The sequence below is a fragment of the Nothobranchius furzeri genome, chromosome 18 (genome assembly GCF_043380555.1).
Source record: "Nothobranchius furzeri strain GRZ-AD chromosome 18, NfurGRZ-RIMD1, whole genome shotgun sequence".
Taxonomy (NCBI): Eukaryota; Metazoa; Chordata; class Actinopteri; order Cyprinodontiformes; family Nothobranchiidae; genus Nothobranchius; species Nothobranchius furzeri.
Window position 1 is genome coordinate 4,183,661 of NC_091758.1, and position 25,984 is coordinate 4,209,644.

At 43.6% G+C, this 25,984-nt stretch overlaps 2 protein-coding genes and 1 long non-coding RNA gene across 4 annotated transcripts; 1 reads left to right on the forward strand and 2 right to left on the reverse strand.

Moving 5' to 3' along the window:
• Positions 1–13,096: 13,096 nt before the first annotated feature.
• LOC129154838 (uncharacterized) lies at positions 13,097–15,331 on the reverse strand. Its single transcript, XM_054735087.2, has 4 exons — positions 14,873–15,331; positions 14,177–14,245; positions 13,922–14,056; positions 13,097–13,126 (listed from the first exon to the last, which is right to left on the reverse strand). The coding sequence occupies exons 1-4, from the start codon at positions 15,329–15,331 to the stop codon at positions 13,097–13,099; spliced, it is 693 nt and encodes a 230-aa protein (XP_054591062.2).
• A 4,152-nt stretch (positions 15,332–19,483) lies between these two features.
• LOC139063952 (uncharacterized) lies at positions 19,484–22,194 on the forward strand. Its single transcript, XM_070547207.1, has 8 exons — positions 19,484–19,588; positions 19,673–19,777; positions 19,850–19,882; positions 20,817–20,864; positions 20,977–21,068; positions 21,149–21,459; positions 21,554–21,760; positions 21,843–22,194. Exons 2-8 carry the CDS (start codon positions 19,745–19,747, stop codon positions 21,905–21,907), a joined length of 789 nt encoding a protein of 262 aa, XP_070403308.1. The 5' UTR covers positions 19,484–19,588; positions 19,673–19,744; the 3' UTR covers positions 21,908–22,194.
• A 251-nt stretch (positions 22,195–22,445) lies between these two features.
• On the reverse strand, positions 22,446–24,074 carry LOC139063954 (uncharacterized). 2 transcript variants are annotated; one of them, XR_011517274.1, is made up of 2 exons: positions 23,684–24,074; positions 22,446–22,635 (listed from the first exon to the last, which is right to left on the reverse strand). It is a non-coding gene; the product is annotated as an uncharacterized lncRNA (long non-coding RNA). The 2 variants fall into 2 exon arrangements; XR_011517273.1 differs by having other exon boundaries at positions 22,723–24,074.
• Positions 24,075–25,984: the final 1,910 nt, after the last annotated feature.

The window sequence follows — 25,984 nt, forward strand, 5'->3', positions numbered from 1 at the left end:
CTTTAGAACGAGTCATAAATCTAGATGTTCTTCGAACATAAAAAGACAATACAGACGGATAAATTTACATATGCAGAGGTCAGGAGGTGAAACACAAAGTAGAGTGACCAACCAACCATTATCTGTTTGTGAGCCAGAGAACCCACAGATGAATGAAGCTATAGCTGTTTTCAGATCAAATATTAAATCTGGACCTACTTATGTGTGCACGTCGTGTGAGAAAGCTTCGTTCCGTAACCAGGTGAAAGTCTGCAACAGGTCAAATTATACAAAGTATCCATCTGTAGTTGCACAATGTCTGACTGGAAAGTTTCTACACATCTGTGGTGAATGTTGTAATGAACCATGTTCTGTTCCTCAGGAGAGGAAGCATGAATGGATCTGCCACACGTGTCATGACTTCATTAGAAAGGGCTCCATCCCACGCCTGTCTGTTGCAAACCAAATGGGTCTGTCAGAGATTCCACAGGAGTTAAAAGATCTGAACATCTTGGAACGACATCTGATTTCTAAATCTATTCCTTTTGCTAAAATTGTTCCTCTCCCAAAAGGCCGTCAGAGACAGATAAGAGGTAATTTGGTGTGTGTTCCATCAGAAGTCCAAGAAACAGTGGATGTTTTACCCCGACTGAGAAGTGAATCTCAAGTGATGAGGGTCAAATTAAAGAGGAAGCTGTGTCATAAAGGCCATCAGCTATTCCAGACTGTAACCTAGTCTAAACTCATGCACGCTCTGCTCACATTAAAACAGATTCACCCACAGTATGCAGACATAACCATCAGGGACGACCCTCTGCTATGTGATCCAACAGGTGACAGCAGTGATGATGATGATAGCAGCATGGACTGTGGTGATTATGATGAAGATGACCTAATGCAGATTGATAACTTTGAGCAAAATGCAGTGACTGAAGCAGCAGGTGATGAGGAATCTGAACAGGCCATGACTTCTGATGACGATGAGCAGAACGTGCCGAGTGGAGCAGAATCCAAACAGAATGATGAAGGACAAGACTCAGATCTACCTAATGGAGGTTTTGCTCTAGAATCGTGCCTTCAGCCTCTAGACATTGCAGAGGAGATCCTGTGTTACAGTGACAGCACGTACTGTGTTGCACCCGCAGAAAGAAACTGTCCAGTCAGTTTCTTCAGGACACCCAAACTGGAGGCCATGGCTTTCCCTGTTCAGTTCCCTACTGGTCAGAAAACTCTGGATGAACCGAGGCGTATTAAAGTCACACCCAGCTCTTATTTCAAGTCCAGATTGTTTCACATTGATGACAGATTTGCGAGAGACCCCAACTACTTGTTTTTTGCACAGTTTGTGACTGAGATCCACTTGGCTAACTCCAACATGATCATACAGCTGAGGAAAGGTAAAATTATGAGCAGAGATGGGCGGAGAATAACATCTTCTATGTTACAGAATAGACATGAGGTTCAGAGACTGGTGGGAAATAAAGATGCAGTCAGATTTATGCAAACTCTGAGAGGAACACCAGCATACTGGCAGAAAACCACTAAAGATCTGTTTGCCATGATCAGACAGCTGGGAACTCCAATGTTCTTTTGCACCTTCAGTGCTGCTGAGATGAGGTGGAGGGAAATCATCACAGCTATAAAGAAGCAGCAAGGTGAACAGGTTGATTTTGAAAATCTTGACTGGTCCTCAAAATGTGAAATCTTGAGACCTAATCCAGTTGCAACCATGAGGATGTTTGACAAACGTGTGGAAGCTCTGTTCAGAGACCTGCTCATGTCCCCTGCTCAGCCGCTTGGTGAGATTGTCGACTACTTCTACAGAGTTGAGTTCCAGCACAGAGGAAGTCCTCATATACACATGATGCTCTGGGTTCGTGATGCTCCTGAATGTGACAAAGATTCTGATCAAGCCGTCTGTGATTTTGTAGACAGATACATCTCAGCACAGCTGCCTGACCCAGAAACACAACCAGAACTCCACAAGAAAGTCACAGAAGTTCAGAAACACAGCAGGAACCACACCAGGACCTGTTTTAAGACCGTGAACTCTGGCTGTAGATTTGGATTCCCTAAACCACCCTGCAGGAGAACAATGATCAGCAGAAACAATGCGGAACATGACCAAGCTACTGCTAAACAGAAACTCAGAACTTTGGTGAGTCTGCTCAATGAACCAGAAGCTGCATCACTGAGTTTAGACCAGATTCTGTCTCGATGCACTTCGAACATCGGTGGCACCACACTGCACTCGCTCCTCAAACTACCCAGAAGCCTGAAACCTCCCATTCAAGGACTTGGTAACCAGCTAGATGAAGTCAGGTGTGAACTTCTGAATGCAGAAATCCTTGTTATCGATGAGATTTCCACGGTTTCAAAGCCTCTGTTTGCCTACGTGGACGCTAGACTGAAACAGATTAAAGGAAACCAGAGACCATTTGGTGGAATGTCAGTTTTAGCTGTTGGAGATTTTTATCAGCTACCACCAGTTCGACAGTCTAAGCCCCTCTGTGTCTACGACCCATCAGACATTGACCTTTGGCAGCCATATTTTCAGATGATAAGTCTGACTGAAATCATGCAGCAGAAAAATGATGTTGCCTTTGCAGAGATGCTGAACAGGATCAGAGTGAAGGAAAAGACAGATGAGCTCTCTCCAGCAGACAGAGATATGCTATCACGCACCATCACTGAACCAGAACTCTGTCCCTCTGATGTGCTGCACATTTTTGCCACCAACAAGGATGTGGAAGCTCCTAACTCAGCAACACTGGAACGGCTGCACGATAACATCATCGATGCCGATGACTTCCAGAAAGACCCACGAACTGGCAGAATGGAGAGGAAAGACACACCTTTGAAAGGAGGAAGAGGTGAATTACCTGACTGTCTGAAAGTGGCTGAAGGAGCTCGAGTTATGCTGACGAGAAACATCAATGTCCAGGATGGCCTGGTTAACGGTGCTTTTGGTAAACTGGTTAGAGTGATAGCTTCTGAAATAGACCCCCAGCACATTTTTAAACTTGCTCTGAGAATGGATAACCAGTCATCTGTCAGGAGCAACCGCCATGGAGCTTCTGGGTCTGATGATCTGGTTTACATCGAGAGAGCAGAGGACAGCCTGAAGCAGAGAGGAGGTGTACGCAGACAGTTTCCTGTAAGACTGGCTTTTTCCTGCACCACTCACAAAACTCAGGGTCTCGCGACACATGCAGCTGTGGTCTCACTGAAGAACATCTTTGAACCTGGAATGGCATACGTGGCTCTGAGTAGGGTGACTAGCCTCGGTGGACTGTATCTCCTGGCCAATCCTGATGTGACTGCAGCACTCCAGAGCATGAGACAGGCCAGTGTGGATCAGATGATGCCTCTTCTTCTGGTGAGAGAAGCAGTAAGCAGACCTGACACTTTGACCCTAATTCACCACAACACAGAGGGTTTACCGGCTCACATCAATGACATAACGAGTCACCACGAACTGTCTTTAGCAGATGTGTTGTGTCTGACAGAAACACACCTGCAAGGTTCTTTTGTTGCAGAAAGTCTTGTTCTGGATGGCTACACCATGTTCAAACGCAGCAGACACCAGTCCTACACCAAGTTTCCTCAGATGGCCTGCAAGAGTGGTGGTGGAGTTGCTGTTTATGTGAAAAACCACATTCAGGTCCGTGACAAACGCTATGTGCACAATGTGACTGATCTGGAGTTTTTGGTTTTGAAGGTTGAGACACCGTTTCCAGCTCTGATTGCAGTCATTTACCGACCTCCAGACTACAGCATGAGACCATTCATGGAGAACCTGGTAAGCCTTTTAGACTCTCTAGAGGTCATGGACTGTCATCCAGTCATTGTATGTGGCGACTTTAATGAGAATCAGTTTTCAGGTGGAAGGAAGCAGATTGTAGAGCACTTTCAGTCCAGGGGGTATGCACAGCTGATCACTTCAGCCACCACAGACAAGAACACACTGCTTGACCTTGTTTTTATCTCTCAGCCCCAGCGGAGCTTACATTGTGGTGTCCTGAGAACCTATTATAGTTACCATGACCCGGTTTTCTGTGTGTTGTCCTCTAGCCAACCATGAAGTGAGGTGAGTTTTAATCATGGACAAGTGGAGTGACGTGTTAATGCAGAATAATGTTTTACTTTGAAAGTTTGATGATTTATCAGGATTGAATCAAATCTTTTCTAGTATAAAGTCTGTCTGAAATGAGAATCATGAAGTTTTACTTTGCTTTTAGCCTATATTTATAATCACAGTTTAAAGCATAAGTTATTGGATGACAGGTCATAATTATGGAACATGACAATGCTTTTTTCTGATTGTTCCAAATATTGTAAATCACTACGTTGTTCATGTAATTACATTTTCTACCTTTTTATTACTATGGATTCATGTTTTCTACTACAAACATTTTTATTCAGAACATTTTTATAGATAAAATCTATATGAAAACTGATTTACACGATGGCGGTCTGTGCATTTACCTGGGTGGGTGGGTTAAGGGAGGGTAAATGCACAGGTCCGACCATTGACTGCATAAAACCAGCCGGCACCCCACTAAATAGGGGGAAGGGGTGGTGGGGTGGGGGTAAATGTTCTTTTTTGTTAGGTTTTTGTAAGATTTATCTCACACAGGAGACATGTTCTCCTGTATCCTTTGATAAAACACCATCAAGCTTCTTCAACATCAGCACAACCCAAAACATCTCAGCATCAGCTTCATGAACTGATGAGTCAAACCTGCACCGCCATTGCTGGACCACACAGGGACATCACAAAGACCGCTGTTCCACGAGCTCTCATCCCACAGGATACAGCTCCTGTCAACCACCACCTGACCTTCTGGCTCTAAGAGCTTCAGCTTGCTGCTGCCACTCTCTACACCCGCTGTTCTGAACCATCAGAGACATCTCTGCCTCCTGCCAGGGTCCAGGATCATCTCAGATAATGGAAGGTGTCAAATCTTTCCTGTTAATAATGCTATTAAATGCTAAATATTTCCTTCATGATGTTTAATAAAGTAGAAAAAATGTGTTCTCCAGTTTCAGGTGTATGAATGTTAATTATTGTCTTTTTGCAGGTTTCTTCTGCCTTCACGTTACATCTGAGAGCACTGAACCAACTGAAACATTTATCAACACTCAGTGACATCTGGGTGTGGGACAGACCTGGTCAGGAGATGTTTATTTTCTTTTGCAGGACTTTGATAACATTTTATCATTAGTTTCATATTTTGGTGCTTTAACACTAATATAATATTTTATTTCTCTGTATTGTTGGTACAGTCTCTTCCTTCTTGCCTGCCTCTTCTGGCACTCGCAGAGTACAGACGCTTCCCTTTTTGCTCCCTTATCTTTTTCCCAAGGCTCTTTGTCCTGTCTGCCTACAGAGCGCTTCTCTGCATTTCTCCTGGAAATCCCTATTTTTTAGAAATGGATTTAATTAATTGGTCATTCAACGCGATTGATAAGATCTTTTCCACGATGAGAATGGAGGAGGGGGCTCCCACTTGCCCGCAAGGGACACACGCAGCGGGATATGCGCTCGATTCCTGGAAGGTGTGGAGGATTGTTTGTCTCTCTCAGCTGTCCATTGAGGACGTCAAAGATATGTGGATATTTGGCCTGATGATCACTGGATTTCTTCTGATTGGAGTGGGAGGATATCTGATTTTCTGGAAATTTGGGAAGTTGGGAGCGATTGGAGTGCGACCCGCACCCATGGCAAGCACCGCCAGAGCGGATGCCTCACAGACTGGGACGTTACTAGAGGTGAACCGTAAGCTGGACAATGTCCAAGCTGCGTTGCCGGTATTAGTGTGCAAAATGGATGTCATCTCGGAGAGGGTCACCGGATGGTGTGGAGATGTTTAATACCTGAATTGGCTTCACTGAGGGACTTGAATGATCAATACAGACTTTAAGGCAGAGAGGAAAATTATCTCTGCCTGACCCAAACAAAGTCTTGCTATCCAATCTGACGCCTAAGCAGCCTTGGAGCTGCGTACAACAACCCCCACGATGGAAGGAATGCAGACAGATGCTGTGAAAATCCGACCCCCCCCCCCCCACCCCCACCTTCTGATTGTGGTCTCTGCCTAGCGAGGTTATCAAAATGCAGGAACTCAATGTGCTCTGCTCCCTTTCCCATAACCTCCCACCCACCTGTGGACACAGTTGGCTGAGCGCCACACGGGCTGCTCCCGCTGAGGAACCAGGATCCCAGCCCCGCCCCCGCCCCCCCCCCCCCCTTATCGGAGTCTCATGTTGTGAACTGTGATGTTCGTGCTTATATGTTAAGGCTTTTTTTTTTTTTTTTTTTGCATAGTAAAGCTACGCCCTGCCGGGAGTAACTCTGCTGTGCCTTTTTTTCCCTCCCCCAATCCATCCTCATGTAATTCCCTTTTCATCTATTAAGGTAGCGCGACTCTTGTTGTGAATGACCACAGTCACCAAATCTTGTCATGTGTCTTGCCCATGTATGTTTGATCTCTGAATTGTGTGTACTGAAACTCTAATTTCCCCCTGGGATAAATAAAGTTTTGATTGATTGATTGATTGATATTCTTCTCTGAGATTCCTCTGAAGTCTGCGTGTCACCGTCTGACCTCGTCTGACTCTGGATGCTGCAGAGATGCTGTTCATACTCATTTCCTACCTAACTTTTGCAGCATCATGTCTACCTCATGAGGCATAAAGGTAATAAATCAACATTTTTACCTCCTTGGTTTAAAACACATTTCTATTTGAGTAACAAACGTGTTCTCTGTGTTCTTGTCTTAAATGCCTGTAGCTGAACTTCCTGTGCAACAGCAGCAAACACTGAAGCCGCAGGTTGTTGCACCAATAAACATCCACTCTGGCATGACCACACTAACATCCTAACAGTGACACTCATTCAGCAGACGGTTTCCATCAGCAGATCCAGGAAACAGGAAAAAGTCCCATATGATCAAACTGGAACTCAGCACTCATTTCAAGGCCGTCTCCACTTTACTTTGTCACCTGTCAGTTAAATGAACCATTTATCTATAATATGTATCTGATACATTATAGTTTTCATTTGCTTTAGTTTCTCCTCTCTGTTATTATTGTTAAAGGATAATGTAGAACTACAATGATGGAGGTAGCCCTGTGACAGGCTAACCCAGTGTTAACACTGACCAGTAGGCGGGTTTAGACTAGCAAGGCAAGACTCACACAAACATATCATATGGTCATCTGCATCAGTGTCAGGTGCTGTCTGATCCAAACCCAGCAATCTTGTAAATATAGAACATCCCTACTTTATGTACTGAAATTGTTAAATTCCAAACAAGTAAAAATGAGTAAGCAGCTCCATTTTCTATCTGCTCTGTGTTTGAGTGAGTCCTGTCTGGGTGTGGGGTGTCGGCTGGTATGTAGGTATAGGACAGGTGCTCCACATATGTGCTGTGACACCAGGTAAACTCATACAACACACCTCAGTGTTGAGATGGGAGTCAAACTGAAAGTATTCAAAGATGATCTCAGAACAATGAGGTCAAACCGGTCATATCTAGTGAAGTGGGGGCTTTTTCATAAAAAACCTGACCTCAGGTCAAACAGGTGACCAGGATTCTAAGATACATTAAAACCAAACATCCCAAATTTAGATATTTATCATGATTTTGATCTGTTGTAAACTCATTTTAAAGAACAGCTGGGTATCAGAGCACATTGTGTAAAGATTTTAGCTTTAGGTTAACCATTAAGGTTTAACTAAACCATTTTCACTTTTACATTTACAAGTTTTATAGATTACATTTTATTTTATTTATTTAACTAGTTCTCTGACTCACTAACTGCAACTAAAGCCCTGACATGTTCTCCTCTTTCCTCAAAAAATCTGAACTAGGGAGCATTTATAAAACTATGACAAACAAACAATCCTAATTTATGAATTACTGACCAATTTATTAACTCAGTTGACAGTATTTAAGATAATACTGAATTGTGCAGACACACACACTCACACACACACACTCTCACACACACACGCGCACACACACTCACACGCACACACACGCACACACACTCACACCTACACACACACACGCACACCTACACGCACACACACACACGCACGCACACACATAAACATTCAGTGGAATGTTGCCCTACGTACAGTGTGCTGCACTCACCTTTTAAGTTTTTAGTTTCCAAGTCAGAATAATGTTTGTTTTCTTTTTTGTGTAAGATGTCAGTGAACTCATCCCTTCATCATAAATATACTTTGTTCTTAAAATAGTTAGAGTTAAAAAAAAAACAAATGTTGTGTTCAGCTTAAAGCATGTCTCCACAGTACAAACGGGTACCGTTGCCATAGTTAAATTATAATCATAATTTATGAATAGATGGTTGGTACAAGCTTCCATATCTGTAATTTTATAGTCTTTTTTTCTAACGGACTTTTCTTTTAATCGTTTTGACCTCTGAGTTTTGTGTTTTAAGTCCTGCTTATTAGTGAAACCTTCTTTCAAACATTCATTTTCTAAAAATTAAATTTTTTTCATTATTTTAAAAATTTATTTATTTCTGTTTTTTTCAAACAAGGTTTTAAAATGTGCATTAGTGTTAAATGCTATAAGCTTTTGTCATTTTTTTCTTTAAATTCACTTTAAATTCTTTTAATTTGAAAACATGAAATTATTTTAATTATATTTCTCATATTTTAAAACATTACTTGATTGATTTTATATATTGTAAGAATTAGATTTTCAATATTTTTTGTTCTTTTACTGTATTTTATTTAATTTTTTTTATTATGCTGTCCAACAACTTTAACGTTTAAATAAATATGCTATTAGAATTTGACGTGAATTATATTTACATTTTACTTCTAAACTAACCTGTTTTAACTCATATTTTCTGTATTTCAATAAAAAAATTTTACTTAAAAACATTAAATACTTCCAAGTTTTATCACAATTTCTTTCTGATCCACTCACTTTTATTTTTGATTAGTTGAGAGAAATTTAACAATTTAGAGATTTCAAGTCTGTTTCATTAAGTTTTATACTGTTTTAAACTATGTGAAGCAATTTGTGATTTTATGTCCATGCTAAGTGCTTTATAAATAAAGTGTACAACTATTGTGACCATTTTACTGATTTTCATTTTTGTTGCTGCGTCCTTTATATATATATATATATATATATATATATATATTTTTTTTTTTTTTTTTTTTTAAACTAGTCCTACTCAAATAACAGATATTTAAACATTTTAGCTGTCCAGTTTTTAAAACAGTGTTCAGTCATTTCAGTTTGCTACTGTTTAGGATTTTTTTCTCCAGTCTTCACCTAGTCTTTCGACTTCATTACTATTGTTTATTATTTTTCCTTCTAAATCTTTAAATACATTCAGCTCATTTTGACAGTTTAGCTTTGTTTCGGCTTCAGTTCAGCTGTTCAGCAGCTTCAGCTTACAGTTTCAGCTATCCAGCTGTGGTATCAGAGCACATTGTGTAAAGATTTTAGCTTTAGGTTAACCAATAAGGTTTAACTAAACCATTTGTCACTTTTACATTTACAAGTTTTATAGAATACATTTTATTTTATTTATTTAACTAGTTCTCTGACTCACTAACTGCAACTAAAGCCCTGACATGTTCTCCTCTTTCCTCAAAAAATCTGAACTAGGGAGCATTTATAAAACTATGACAAACAAACAATCCTAATTTATGAATTACTGACCAATTTATTAACTCAGTTGACAGTATTTAAGATAATACTGAATTGTGCAGACACACACACACATGTGTTACCCTACATATAGTGTGCTGCATTCACCTTTTAAGTTTTTCGTTTCCAAGTCAGAATGTCGATTCTGGCGTGATTTTTGTGCATTTTGCTCACCTGCCTGGTCTCAGCATACCAGGATTCACCACCACTACTCAATAGGACTCTGGAATCTCTCTGCCACATTCATACATCCATCCTGACAGACCTGCTCTCTCCCAACACTCCCTCTCCATCCTTGGACATCCTTGGATATTAACAATGTACTTTCTTTAACATACAGCAGGGGCCCTCAATTATAATGGTCCAAGGGCCACACACAAAAAAAGACCCAGAAGCAAGAAGGCCGTAACATAAATTAAAGCAGCTTTCTGGAGTTTTCCCCTTTCAGAAATAATGAATGATTTGTCAGAAATCCGTTAAAGTGATTATCTTATCATGTAATGTGATATAATGTAAGCAATACGTCTTTTTTTTGTCTACACACACACCCTGCCCCGCAGAGCTCTGTGCAATAGGACACTGAGTGCCGACCAGAACTAACCAATAACGTTAGATTACCGCTTACTTGGACAAGCTCTCCATGCTCAACGTACCCAACTCCACCTGCAGGTGGATCACTGACTGAAGGCAGTGCGTGCGGCTGGGGAAGAATGTTTCCACCGCTAAGACTATTAGCACAGGATCTCCACAGGGCTGTGTACTGTCTCCTCTGCTCTTCTCCCTGTACACAAACTGCTGCACCTCGAGCAATGACTCCGTTAAACTGATCAAGTTTGCGGACGACACCACCCTCATCGGGCTCATCTCTGACGGTGATGAGTCCGCCTACAGGAGGGAGGTGGAACGGCTGGTGTACTGGTGCAGCAGCAACAACCTGGAGCTCAATGCTCAGAAGACAGTGGAGATGATTGTGGACTTCAGGAAAGTAACAGCCCCATCTCTCCCCCTCGTCCTGACGGACACCCTCGTCACCACTGTGGACTCCTTCCGCTTCCTCGGAACCACCATCACACACGACCTTAGGTGGGAGCCATCCATCAGCTCCCTGATCAAAAAGGCCCAGCAGAGGATGTACTTTCTGCGGCAGTTGAAAAAGGCCAAGCTGCCGGCCCAGATGATGGTGCAGTTTTACACGGCCATCATTGAGTCCATCCTCACCTCCTCCATCACTGTGTGGTACGCTGGAGCCATGGTGAGGGACAAACACAGACTGCAGTGCATTATGCGCTCTGCTGAGAAGGTGGTTGGCTGCAGCCTTCCATCTCTCCAGGACCTGTACGTCTCCAGAACTCGGGGGCGTGCAGGTCGGATAGCAGCTGACCCTTCGCACCCGGGTCACAGACTTTTTGAGCCGCTTCTCTCAGGCAGGAGGTTACGGTCCATCCAGACCAGAACCTCCCGGCATAAGAACAGCTTCTTTCCATCTGCCGTTAGACTTGTGAACAGCTTATAAACACACAACCATGCTGGTCTTCTGTACTCAACACGTCACGTTATCGGCCATGTTACCATTACCTGCCATTTTTTATCGCTGAAAGTTGTACTCTAGTTTTTTTATTATATTTTATTCTATTTTATTCTATTTTTAATCTTATTATTCATGTTATATGTAGCACATTAGTACCAAAGCAAGTTCCTAGTTTGTGAATTGTTTGTTCACTGACAATGGCAATAAACCTATTCTGATTTCTGATTTGACTTGCTTCAAATTTAAGGAATACGTCGGCTGAAGCAGAGTGGATGAACTTTTCACAGACAAGTAAGTCTCTAAAATATAAATATATGAGAACACAACATGACATGAGCACAATACTCGTAAAACAACGTGTTGTAGCTGTTTTTCGGCTACAGAAGCACATTTATAAACAGAAACGTGAAGTCGCCATCTTTAAAAAAACAGAGCAACAGACTTTTTGTGTGATATGCTTGCCAGCCACTAGATGGTGCCATCGGATAAGAGAAATACTGGGGAAAAGCTTTAAGTATAGATTCACTCAGATAAAGACAATAAAGTTGTTTTTTGAAGAAATATAATCTCTACTAAGAAAGCACATTGTATGCAGTCATAGAATAACACGTGGTTAATATGTTGAGTGCATGTAGCCTATATGTGTGTGTGTGTGTGTGTGTGTGTGTGTGTGTGTGTGTGTGTGTGTGTGTGTGTGTGCTGGCGTGCATACACGAATGCCTGTGTGTGTGCATGCGTGTGTGTGTGTGTGTGTGTGTGTGTGTGTGTGTGTGTGTGTGTGTGTGTGTGTGTGTGTGTGTGTGTGTGTGTGTGTGTGTGTGTGTGTGTGTGTGTGCTCTGTCTTCTCCATCCCCAGTGAGTCATGGTGGATGGCTGCTTATACTGAGCCAGGATTCTCTGGAGGTTTCTTGCTGTTAAAAGGGAGTTTTCCTCTCCACTGTCGCTACATGCTTGTGTAACGGTGTAAATAATTAGCATGGTTTTGTTATTGTTAAATTCCTGTTAAACCTGCTATTGCAACCATGGGGTTTGTTTTATTTTGTTAGATTCGATTTTTAGATCTTTATTTTGAAAATCCACAGCGGAAGTCCGCTACAGATGAACGTTCTGTTTTCCGGGTATTCCGTTAGTAGCGAGGTGGCTTTTGCTGTGGTAAGTACTCCGTCAGTCCGCCGAGACTGAAAATGGGTAAAAAAAAGTATTTAAAGATGTCTGTTAAGCTTAACAAAACTGTGCATTAATGCCATGAATCACCTATACAATTGTGTCCTGTAAAATTTCGGTTTTTGTGACTTTGGTTTGAAGGTAGAAAAATGCACGTGCTGTACTAGCTACTAACAGCGAGGGGAGAGCCTTATGTCTCATCATTATTTTAAACGTTTCTATTTAGTTTTGGGTGGAATCCTGTTGCTGGAAACCCATGGTTTTGCATATCCTATGTAATTGCAGGTATGTTTTCTGTGAAATGTATTTGTTTGAGCTCCTAGCTAATTCTGTTTAAGACATTGCGCTTATTTAGTTGTGTCCAGCAGGTGGTAGCATTGTTTCCATTTATTTTGGCACATGAAAGAAACTTATTTCATTTTAATTTATTTTGAGGTGAATATGAATGTGCATTTTGCGTTTAAGTGAACTATTTATTTTGTTTACCTGAATCACAATGCAGTGACATCTTATTTTTTTTTGTAATAAGTTCTATCTTGTTTTCCATCCAATTTGTAATTTGATTCATTTTAAGAAAAATTAATAATACCACTATACGATCACACGTGGGTAGCGAGGTGGCTTTTGCTGTGTTTTGGGCGGAATCCTGTTGCTGGAACCCCATGGTTTTCCCATGTAATTGCAGAAGCCTGCAGAGGGAATAAACTAATCCTGAGCTCTACCCATCTTGAGTCCAGAGAGTTTCACTCTTACAGCAGTGGAGATAAAGACAGAAGGGGTTACACTTGCTTAGTATGAGGATTGCTGTAAAGACTCTGACACTAGTCAGTGACTTGATGCAACCTGCTGGGTTCCTTATATAGGAAACATTTTACTGATAGTGCAGAAAAAATAAACAGCTAAAACACTGGGGGAAACCCTGGAACACACACACACACACACACACACACACACACACACATATATATATATATATATATATATATATATATATATATATATATTATATATATATAATATATATATATTATATATATATAATATATATATATAATATATATATATTATATTATATTATATTATATTATATTATATTATATATATAATATATGTGTGTGTGTTATATATATATTATATATAACACACACACATATATATATATATTATATATATATATATATAATATATAATATAACACACACACACATATATTATATATATAATATAATATAATATAATATATATATTATATATATATATATATATATATATATATATATATATATATATATATATAATATATATATTATATTATATTATATTATATTATATTATATATATAATATATGTGTGTGTGTTATATTATATATTATATATTATATATATATATATATATATATATATATATATAATATATATATATATATATGTGTGTGTGTTATATATAATATATATATATATATAATATATATATATATATATATATATATATATATATATATATATATATATATATATATATAATATTATATATAAAACACACCTCAATCGTTGTGTGTCCAGTTGACTGCAGCTGGTCCTTGGATCCTCTCAAGTGAGAAATCTGTACGTTGGCCCCCAGTTCAGGTGTTTCTGTTGTTGCCTCCCTCCACAGAGAGACATGAGCCTGGACGTCACCCTGAAAGTCAAAACATGCTGCTTAAGGACTTACTTATAGACCAGAAGAAGATGCAAACAGATTTTGTGATATTAATAATTAGGAGATTCAACTTTTTATTTGTATGTCCAGTACCTTTACCTGCTTCAAAGTGATCTGACGCAGAGGAACGTCTCCACTGCCACTCCGTATCTTCTTCACATTGGAGACCTACACAATGAGATTAAATGGTAAATGGCAGGGAGCTATAATGTTGCTATACTGGAGATTTGTTGCTGATTTTTGCCTCCTGCTGTTTTGAAGGTTTGTTTTGGGTTATTTCAGTTTATTTGTGCACAATAGTTGGATTTTGTGGCATTTGGTGCAGGTTTGTTTTTTTTATGTTTATGTTAGCGTGCAATGTTTCTTTCTGTTGATACCTTAGGATTACCAGCATTTTTAACGTGCGCAGCTCTCTCATCTCTCAGTTGAGACTAGTAGCCTGCATGTTGGGAGCTGTAATGTTACTGTACTGGAGATGCATTAATGATTTTGCCTCCTGCTGCTGTATTAAAGGTGTGTTTGAGGCACCGCTGACATCAAAGCCACCTACATCCAAACAACTGCTTCTGAGTTTTCTTTCCCAAGATTGATGACCATACAAAACATACTGCTTGAGGACAGGTGCCTCAGTCCCTTCATCCACCACCATTATTAATTGAGAAACAAAGCAACAATTTAAAGATATTTACTATTTGTAAATGTTTATGTGTGTTATTCCCCACCCCAAAGATATACATGGTATTAAACTTCCAAGAAATGGTCTACTGTTTGCATGAGAAATAATAAAAAACTTACTTGTATAACCTGACCTTCAACAGTCAGGAGGCCGCCAACACCTTTCCATTCCATCAGCTTCACCACCTTGGAAGATGGAAAGAGTAGAGCCTTTGCTGCCTCCGGCAGGCCCTCGCACGTGAGCTCCACTGGAGAGCTTTTAAAGAAGTTTGTTTTTTTACTGACCATGATGTGTAGTGGTGGGGTGTCTCCTTTTAAATAATAATTTTTAATTATGTAGTTTTTTTCTTCCAATTTGTGTCGCAATTCCTCAAATAATGTCACTTTAGACACTGTGTGGCCATCTGTGATGGCCACCACTTTGTTAATTTTTGTTATTTTGGCCTCAGCCGAATCTATTCCAAACTCCCAGGAAACTACACGGGCACTTTCCCTCTCAGCCAGTACATGGACGTGTAAAGGTGGAGGAGTCCAGTATGGGGAAGAAGGCCTTGTGTTAAGGATTTTGTTGAGTTCCATTCTGAAAAAAAAAAAAAAAAAAAAACATCACTGAACATTACCTCATTACATATTTCATTACTAATAAAATAGTTTAGTTGTATTATTGTTCATATATGTTGCATGCACGTGAAGCTGACATGTTTAGCATATGTACAATGCTTCAATATGATCCCAATCCTGGAGAGCCAACAGTGATAAATGCAGCAAGATGTGTTTAAATATCAATTGTTATATTTTTCTGTTTATAAAAGAAAGTAAATCAATATATGTTGCCTAACAGGATCGGATTGTCGTCATAGTGCTTTCTTCACAAAACTCCCTAAAACTGTGGTTGGTGGCAAGAGGACAGCAGAGGGATGAGGGCTGCTGCTAAAAGAAATAGCCAATCACAGAAGAGCCCTCCTAGCCAATCAGAAGCGAGAAAGGCGGGATCTTTGCTCCCGGTTATGGGGAAGACCGTTGGTTACGTATTGTAACCCCAGATTCTATGAGTCTAGTCGCAGCCCTTAAGCTAGCTGCTATTGGAAGGATGATCTCCGCATCAGCCAATCATGAAGAGCTTAAATGTACGCCCAACAATAGTGGGCCCCCTCGTGGTATATAACCGCAGTGACCCCACTGCTCACCTCCAATGGCTCTTATTCCCATCATAACCAGTGGGGCCAGTGGCTTAAGGGCTGCGACTAGACTCATAGAATCTGGGGTTACAATACGTAACCAACGTTCTATTTCGTCTAGTCTTAGCCCTTAAGCTAGCTGCTATTGGAATAAAGCGCAGCTGGATGGGTTTACGCCCCACTGGTTAACACAACCAATGGACACACCCAATCAAATCTCCTCTAATGGGGGACGTTCAGCCTCAGACCAGGCTTAAAGACTGAGGCAGGCACGATAAGAGAGGGGCCCCCACTAAAAAACATCATCCACAAGAGGATGAAATCCATCTCAGCAAGGCCAATGAGGTGCCATAAGCATTCATTTAGCCTGCTGGGGTCCAAGCACTGAACGAGTGATGGAACCTGAAGACACATCTCGTAAATAATAACGAGTAAAGGAACAGGGTGAAGCCCATGAAGCAGCCTGACAAATGTCTTCCATTGAAACACCACTGAGGAGCGCCATCGAAGAGGAAATCCCTCTGGCTGAGTGAGCCCTGAGTGCCTCAGGGGGATCCTGCCCTGATGATGTGTAAGCAAGGGAAATGGCGTCACACAGCCAGCGTGAAAGGCGCTGGGCCGACAGCGCCTGACCAAGGGAAGACTCCGTGTAGTGCACAAACAGGTTTTGTGAGCAACGAATCCCTGAAGTGCGTGACACATATCGTGCAAGCGCGCGCACCGGGCAGAGAAGGTGAGAAGCCGCCTCCTCCTCAGAATTATGGGGAGGAGGAAAAAGTCCAGCCAATGAAATTGACCTGGATTTGAAGCATTAATGCTTTTGGGCCCAAAGGCTGGGTTGGGGCATAAAACAGCAGACCCGCCATCCTCACGGATCCTGAGGCATGCGGGAGCCACTGAGAGGGCGGTTAGGTCACTCACTCTCTTAACTGATGCTAGCGCCAGCAGCAATGCAGTTTTAAGCGACAGGAACTTGAGTGAGACCTGGTCCAAGGGTTCAAATGGAGCTTCAGATAAGCCACGCAGAACCACCGTTAGATCCAAGCCCCCACAATGCCGCTCAGAAAATGGTCCCAACCCGGAAGTAAGAAAAATTGCAGTTCCACCCTCATCCGCTGGGGGCTGGTGCCAGAAGCGAGCAAATCCTCATTGACTCCCATGTTGAAAATGCCGATTTCACAGCAGAAATAAACATGTTTACAGCCTGGTGCCAAAACATGTTTTTTGTCTAAATTATCTAGTTTATACTCATGACAACTCTGAGGGGGGTGAATTTTTTTCTAACTCTTCTGTTTAAGTGTATTGAAAGCCTAAAATTCTGTATAATTAATGAGCATCCGACACACGTGACCGCCGCCTCAGACCCACGTGACCACAGAGCTAGCTCCGTGGAAAGGCCTCAGTACAGCCTCGGCCCCTCCTGGAAGCTGTTTCGGGATTTTGAGTGTCTGTGCTTGTGAATTCTGTTTTGGATATTATTGGTGCAATTGTTGGACAAAATGACTTGCAGTGGTATTAATTGCACTAATAGAGCGTCCAAGGAGTCTCCACTTCATTTTTTTCGGTAAGTTAAAATCTATATTCGTATTTTATGTCACTGCTGCCTTTAAACTAGCTGAGTTTACCGAAGTAGCTAGCTAACTATCAGTTTAACATGTAGCATGTACTGTTTAACCATGAAATTTAAATGTAAAATACGGTAAAATAATTAATAGGGCATATTTAGATGGGTAATATGGTAAAAGATCAAAATGGGTTGAAATATGACGGAGCGCTAAGAGGGAGACTTCTGTGTCCAATCTTCCACCCGGTAATCCCCAGCGGTCAGGCCGGGCAGCCTGACCGATCCGGCGCCTACTTGCTGCGCCTAGCTGCTGCGTGGTCTGACCGCTCGTGGAGTTTTTCATGTCTGACTTTAACCGCATCTAATACTGTATTATGGCGTGAGCGCAACAGCGACAACTTAATATCGATGTGTAAGCAGCCTGAGTGGTAGGGTGTTTTCATCTCAACCCTTAAAACCTCCAGCAGGCTTGGAGTGACACCTGTGTCCATTCTAACATCCGGTAATCCCCAGCGGTCAGGCCAGGCAGCCTGACCGGTGCGGCGGCTAGTTTCTGCGCGGGCTGACCGCTCATGGAGCTCTCAGAGACAGATCTGACCGGAGAAATACTGCAGCTCGGTGAGAAGTCTATAGGGCATACAGCGTTTCCCTTAAATCCCACCGCCACGCCGACAAGATCCCAAGTTTCTTTGTTTTTGTTGGCGCTGTTTACCGAAGAAGCAGCGGGAACTAATATGTTGTCGCTTGTGATCACAGCCGGCGGGTAGCAAGTATGTACAGTCTATGATTTTACCTCTCCCTCCTGCAGTCTTCCCCTATTAAAATTTAAAATGTGTAACTTCATGTATTGGGATGAATGACTAATATTCATGTTAAACTCAAACGTTAGGCATTTAGGGGGAAAAAACAAAATAATAAACATTATACAGATGTCAAATAAATCAAACTGTAATTAAACAATATATTTTCAAAGTCTCGATTCTGGATAAAATCCAACAACATATGCTTTATAAATAAACACTACACATGGCTTTTACACACACACACACACACACACACACACACACACACACACACACACACACACACACACACACACACACACACGTTACATTGTGATTTCTTAGTAAATATTCTATTTGGCGAGAGATAAATTTTATTGTATTTATCCTAGTGAATCTATAATTAAACGGGTAAACTAGCAGTAGTACATCCAACATCAAAGAAAGTAAAATGTTACTATCAGGAGAGGGAGAATGATTAAGTGGTTAGCAGCAGTGTGCTAGATGATGGCCCCCTCCATGAGGCCACCACAGCTCAGCAGAACATCATTGTAGCTTCTTCTGGGGAGAAAAACACTTGGAGAAAAAATAAAGTTAACAGCTGAAATAGCAGGAAATAATACAGTTAAAGAGCAGATTGTAGAAGAAAGAAACCCCTGGGTTAAACTGGTCTGTCTACTGCATAATGCTGAACTCTAACATGTGTCCTCAGGGAAGGACCTGATTGGTGTCCAGAACCTGCTGAAGAAGCACGAGGCTCTGCAGGCTGAGATCACAGGTCATGAACCTCGCATCAAGGCTGTCACCCAGAAAGGAGAGACCATGGTGGAAGAAGGTAGAGCAGGTCTGGTCCTGACATGTTTCTGAGGTGTCTGCAGGTTCTGGCTCACTTTGTTTGGGTCCAGGTCACTTCGCTGGTTCAGAACCCTCGGCCCGTCAGAACATTCTTATCCACCACGTTCTAACACCAGACCTGTTAACCCGACAGCAACAAGTGGCTCCAACTGACGATGAGACCGGGAAGGAGCTGGTTCTGGCTCTGTACGACTACCAGGAGAAGAGTCCTGGAGAGGTCACCATGAAGAAGGGCGACATCCTCACGCTGCTCAACAGCACCAACAAGGTTCGTGTGCCCTTCACAGCCGAGGAACGACCTCCAGCTCAGAGCGAACATCTCCACACCTGCTTTGTGTTTGTGTGACTTTAGGTTGTTTTACTTGAACTCGCGTCTTTAGCTGAATGAGGATGGAGAGACGGGTCGGACCTGGAGCAGGTCGAGGTCTTGCAGAAGAAGTTTGACGACTTCCAGAAGGTCGGACTTTTCCTCCTCTCCGTCTTCCAGCAGCAGCTGTCAGATCAGCTCAGGTGATAATCAGCAGGTGCTTTTGTCCTGCAGGACCTGAAGGCCAACGAGTCCCGCCTGAGGGACATCAACAAGGTGGCATGTGAACTGGAGTCAGAAGGTCTGATGGCTGAGGAGGCTCCTATGGTTCAGGCTCAGGTGAGCGTCACCTGTCTGCAGCAGCTGGTCCCTCTCACTTCCTGGTTTAACTCTGCTCGTCTCTGTTTGTAGCAACAAGAACATCTGGGTTCTGCTCCTGGAAAGGTGCGTGTTGTCCTCCGCCTCAACCAGAACCAGACGTGGTGTTTTTGTTACCACTCATTTGTTTGTTTACAGGATGAAGCCGACTCTAACCCTGGCTTTCCACAGGAGTCGTCAGCAGCACGTTACTGCAGCAGCACGTCATAGCTGCTGATAGGAACCGCTGTGGTCAACAGAACCTTTTCCACCGGAGCCGTCAGCAGCGCGAGTCGGCCGCGTCTCAGGAGCAGCATGTCGCGGCCTTTACGCGCCGGTTCTATTTTCTACGCGCGACACCTCTGAAACGGGTCGAGTTCGACATTTTTGGGGGAGGAAAGACAGGAAATCGGACGTGGAAATTGAGAGAAGCTCCCGAGATTTTCAGAATAAAGAAAGTACTGCCTTCCGGTTGCTTTAATTTTAAAAACAGTTACTAACTGTGCGGCCCCGTGAGAAGTTATCACCTAGCTAGCGGTCTCCTTTGTTTTTCAGGTCCGTATTGGCGATTATAAAACGGACAGAACATAAAACACAAACCATGTTGTAGTTTTCTCCTGCTTGTTGTTGTGTTTACTGACGAAGTCACTCGTGTGACTTCGTGCTCGGTCGGTGACAGCTGCTCCCCTGCTGCTTCGCGTCTCGTGGGAAGGGCCAAGCAGCAGCTTACGCGAGCAAGACGTGCTGCTGCAGTAACGTGCTGCTGACGGCTCCCGTGGAAACCCGGGGTAACACGGCGTCACCCTGAAAGGTGAGTTCATTCAGCTGATCAGAGGTCACCTCTGATGGCAGCAGTCACGGCCGACCGTGCTGACATCACACAGGAATTCAGGTGACCCGGCAGGCACCAGGTGCTGGTGAAAGTGGGGACATGTCAGCTGGTTGCCATGGCTACAGTTATCTTTATGCATCTGTATGACTGCTGACTGGTGTGTGTGTTTCCTGTGACCTTTGACCTCAGACCGTACGGTTGGGCGTTCAGACGACGGCTAACTTTAATTCCATCAAGGTAAGAGGAAGCTCTTCCCTTCCTGTCTGAGCGATCCGTCTCCAGGTTTCCTTGTCCGGCGTCCAGCCCGCTGGCGTCCACCTTCATCTCACTGGGTTTGGTTTCTCTCCAGGAGCTGAACAACTGCTGGCGCTCGCTGCAACAGCTGGCTGAAGACCGGAGCAACATGCTGGGCAGCGCCCATGAGGTGCAGCGCTTCCACAGGTACCCCGCACACTTATGCGCCGCTTACGGGTCAGTAGAGTTTGGACCCACACTCAGACGGAGTTCTGATGTCTTCTCAGAGATGCTGATGAGACCAAAGAGTGGATCGAGGAGAAGAACCAGGCCCTGAACACAGACAACTACGGCCACGACCTGGCCAGCGTTCAGGCTCTGCAGCGTGAACATGAAGGCTTTGAGCATGACCTGGCAGCTCTGGGTGATAAGGTCCGCTTCCTGATCGGTACCAGGACCCGGGTTGTCTCTGGAGACACGTTCTTCATGGTTCTGGTGACTCCACCCCAGCCGTTCCTGATCAGCGATCAGCGGGGTGCTTTCCTATTTAAGGTGGATGGAGGACACAATTTGACGCCAGAAGATTGCCTCAGTTTTGGTAGTAACCAGCCACTCGTGTTACCTCTAGTGTTCCTAGGATTAATGTTATTTCGTAGTGTTTTTGCTCTTATATTGGATTTACCATTCTTCAGGATTCCTGTCGACCTCATTGGATACTGACCTCTACTCCAGGATTTGGATATTCAACACACGGACCTCATCACCAGCCTCCATAACCCACCTCTCATCTCACCCAGTGCCCCATCCACCAGGACGCCCCGCTTCTCTCCACCTCTGCTCCCTCTCCTGCGCTTCCTCTTTACCTCTCCCTCCTCCAGCCAACACATACACCCACCACAGTAAGTCTGCTGAACACCTCTGCCTGCCTACAATGGATTTTGAAACCAGAACCTAAGCTCACCTGTGTTCTCCCTCCTCCAGACGCTGAGCTGTTGTTGCAGTTCCAACCACAGACTTATCTGTGCACCTTAAGTTCCTCCTTATAAATAAATCATTTTTTCCATCAGTTTTTGGTCAGTGTTGTATTCTGCATGTCTTGGGTTAAGTACCTTCCTCCAAACATGACACTCCTCTTCAAAGAGCAAATCTGTTCAGCAAATTCTGACAGACAGACCACCATTCTTCTGTCATGATGCTGTACAGGACATTTTTAGAGTTTTTCTTTTTAAAGATAAATAGGATTACATTTAAATAGCAATACTTTCACATTATCATTTTCCCACACTTCTGTATAACTGTATTTTGTTGTTTTTCAATAAAGAATGACAAATTATTTAAGTTTGGATTTGTTGCACACAAATATAGATCTGTAAAAAATATCTACAAAGCTAATGTTTACATAAGTATGATTGGGTTTTGCAATACGCCACTATTTTAGTAAGATTTTCAAACCAAGTAAAGTTAGTAAAGAACACATTTCTATTGTCTGCTAAGAAACTGTTGGGATTTAAAATGGGCCTGTTGTACAAATAACTTGTAAATGATTATTCCTCACTTTTGTCTTAACCAAAGAAATTCCAGTAATTGAGCAAAAACATTTATTTTTAACACTACATTTTATAAAACAGGGCGCAAAGTGTCGGCACATGTATGTATGTATGTCGATGGTCCGCCCCAACCGAACCAGGAGACACAGACGTCAGGGAGGCCAAGGTTGTCGCTGCAGCTCTCTGGGCACCACGCCTCACTCAGCTGTCTCCAATGATCCAAATGGCTATGGAGGAAAAAATAACAGGTTTGTCATAATTGTTTAAAGTACAAAACCATACATGAAGTGGTGAGACAGGTATGTGGAATTTACACTTGCTGCTTTGTGTAGCTGATGTTGGAGACACACAGGCTGCGACCTTTTAACAGATCTAAGAAAAAAATGAAACTTAAAAACTCCAAGACCTCATGTCATATTTACTAATCAGCTATGGCTGATTTATTGTTTGGATCACAGTGAGTTACACTAATTCTAATATATTTTTATTTCTATTATACATACATACTTTTTAACTGTTATTTTCACATGACTGTTATCGGGCTCTCTTGTTCTGGTTCTCATGATAATTCCGTGTCTTCCAGTAAGTTATCTTGTGCTTACTTCATCTGTATAATGTCTCTTTACTTTTGGTAAATTGTACTGAGTCCAGAATAAAGACTAGTTGGCTGTACAAGATACAAACAAGTATTACATTTTGGAAATATATGAAATGTATTTAGGCTGCTAATTTAGCTCGAATACTAATAACTGCCATATTTTCCGGACTATAACTCGCACTTTTTTACATATTCTGGCTGGTCCTGCTACTTATACTCCGGAGCGACTTATATAACAAAATATGTAGGCTACACCGCGCTGCTGCGGGCCGACTCCGACCCACACAAGAATGAGTTCCCCTGTCCCGCTGGGAGGGTTTAAAACACCGCCAGCATCTGTTAGAGCCTGTGGCGGGGTGCTGAGGGCCGGCTCCAGCCCAGGAATGAGCTCTCCTCGCCGGCCGGGAGGGGTGGAAACACCGCCATCCTCTCCTCTGCTGGCTGTTGTTCATTCTGTTATGGTTACCGGTGCTTGTGTTGCAATGTGAAACGCTTGGTCTCAGATTTTGTAAGAAAGATAATAAAATGTCCCCCCAAAATACGACTTAAATATATTTTCTCTTCTTCATGATACATTTAATGGCTGGTGCGACTCAGGAGTGATAGCGCCGAAAAAAACTACTGAAAACTTGCTCAAAGCAAAATGTTTTCATTACGGAAATAAATTATAAACTTACCGATTTAAAACTTTTTTAATACTGGTACTTCTCACGAACAGGCGCAGAAAACCTCCACCTAAACTCCGTGTGAGGTTCAGGTCGATGGGTGTTCCAGTTAGCTCCGGTTGGGTTGAAGCTAGGTGGCTACATCCGTTAGCTCGGCTCCCACCTCCGCTTTAGCTTTGGGTTAGCCAGGGTTAGCTTCAGGTTAGCTCGTAGCTAGTTCGCCAGGGTGTCGTCACTCGAGCCCAGCCTTACAGCCACACCCTCAGCGCTTCCTCTCTTCCCTTTTATGGAATTGTCTGGGCTGGACGGAACCTGTGACACGGTCAAAATGGCGGTGGTGGCCACCTCCCATTATAGACAACAAACGTGTTATTGAAGCCAATGGAATCCGTTTGTCCAGTATATGTACAGTCTATGGTTAGATCCCATTGGGGAAAAAGCGGGCGGGACACAGGTCTGTTCCTCCTGACACCTTTTAGAAAACGTTTTGTGAGGGGATGATTGAAAACAGATCTATCTCCAAAACCCTGATGACATGATGAGATAGCTGCAGCATATGTCTTAACAGTGCTGAATGCGAGGCCCCTGTCCATCAGTATCTGCAGAAACGATAGGACATCCGCCAGCTGGCAGGAGAGCACTTGAACATTCCGTTCTGCGCACCAGTTCCGGAAAGCTGCCCTCTTAGCAGCGTAAGAGGCAATGGTAGAGGGCGCCCGCGCACTCTGAATCGTGGCGACCACATCATGCGGCAGCCCAGAAGCCACTAAGCGTGACCGCTCAGCGGCCAGACCCACAGCCGTTGGCCTATTTCCGGAGGATGTTTGATTATCCCATCCGCCTGGAGAAGGGCGTCCGCCCTCCACGGGGAGCCGGACACTAGCGCTTGCAGGTCCGGAAACCATGACGCGGACACGCATCTGGGAGCCACCAGAATCACCGAGAGCTGTTCCGACCGAATTCGGTCCAGGAGACGGGGAATCAGAGGGACTGGTGGAAATGCATAAAGGAGCGTTCGAGGCCAGGGCTGGTGTGAGAAGGCGTCCGCCCCGAGCGGGGGTCCGTCCCGGGCACTCAGGGAAAACCACAGGCGACACTGAGCGTTTTCGCGAGCCGCAAACAGATCCACAGACGGTTCCCCGAACCTGATCCAGATCTGTGATATCAGTGCAGGATGTAGACGCCAGTCGGAGTCGCGGGGTCCCCCTCTCGACAGGATGTCTGCCGCTACATTCAGTACCCCCGGAATGTAGATGGCTCTGATGGACAGCAGGTGGACATGTGTCCAACACAGTAAATCTGTGGCGACACGCAACAGTGGGAGGGATCGAACTCCCCCTTGGCGATTTATGTAGGCTGCCGCTACCCGGTTGTCTGTGTGAACTTCGACATGACGGCCCTCGAGAAGGGCAGCGAAGTGTCTGATCACATTCCTCACTGTCATAAGCTCCAACACATGTATGTTCTCGTGCGTGTGGGAGGGCCAGCGATCTGCCACCGTATGGGACAAGCACGTGCCCCCCCACCCCGACAGTGACGCATCCGTAAACACAGATACGTGTGACGCAGGACATCCGATGGGAACCCCGCATGAGAGGATGCAGGGGTTCCCCCAGTGAGCGAGGTCCCCGCCCACTGAAGGGGGAATCCTCAACATACGTCTCTTCTGACGTATCGGGTGTACCCGGAGGCGGACGAACCAGGGTTGCAAGCGCCTCGTGCGCAGCAAACCTAGCGGCACCACTGAATGGGCTGCGGACATCATGCCTAGGAGTTTCATGACTAACCGGGCTCTCACGATCTTGCGGGGTTGAACACGGGAGATCACCGTGGAGAGATCTGCCGCTCTTGCAGGTGACAAACGTGCTCTCATTAGGGAGGCGTCCAACTCCACCCCGAGATACACAATCGACTGGGATGGAAGGATGGAGCTCTTTTCCCAGTTTATAGAAAACCCTAGGGTTGACAGATGCTCTGTCAACCTCCTGGTTTGCTGTGACGCCTCGTCCTTGGACCGAGCGCACAGGAGAAGATCGTCCAGGTAAAATAAGACCCTCATTCCCTCCGTGCGCAGTGGCTGCAGCGCGGTCTCCAGACATTTGGAGAAGGTGCGCGGGGATAGCGAGTAGCCGAAAGGGAGGCGATTGAACTGATATTGAACTCCCTTGAACGAAAAACACAGAAACTTCCGGTGGTTTGGAACTACTGGTATGTGGAAGTATGCGTCTTTCAGGTCGATTGACATGAACCAATCCCCGGGGCGCACATATTCCAGGACTTGTCTCATCGTTAACATGCGGAAATGCATTACTG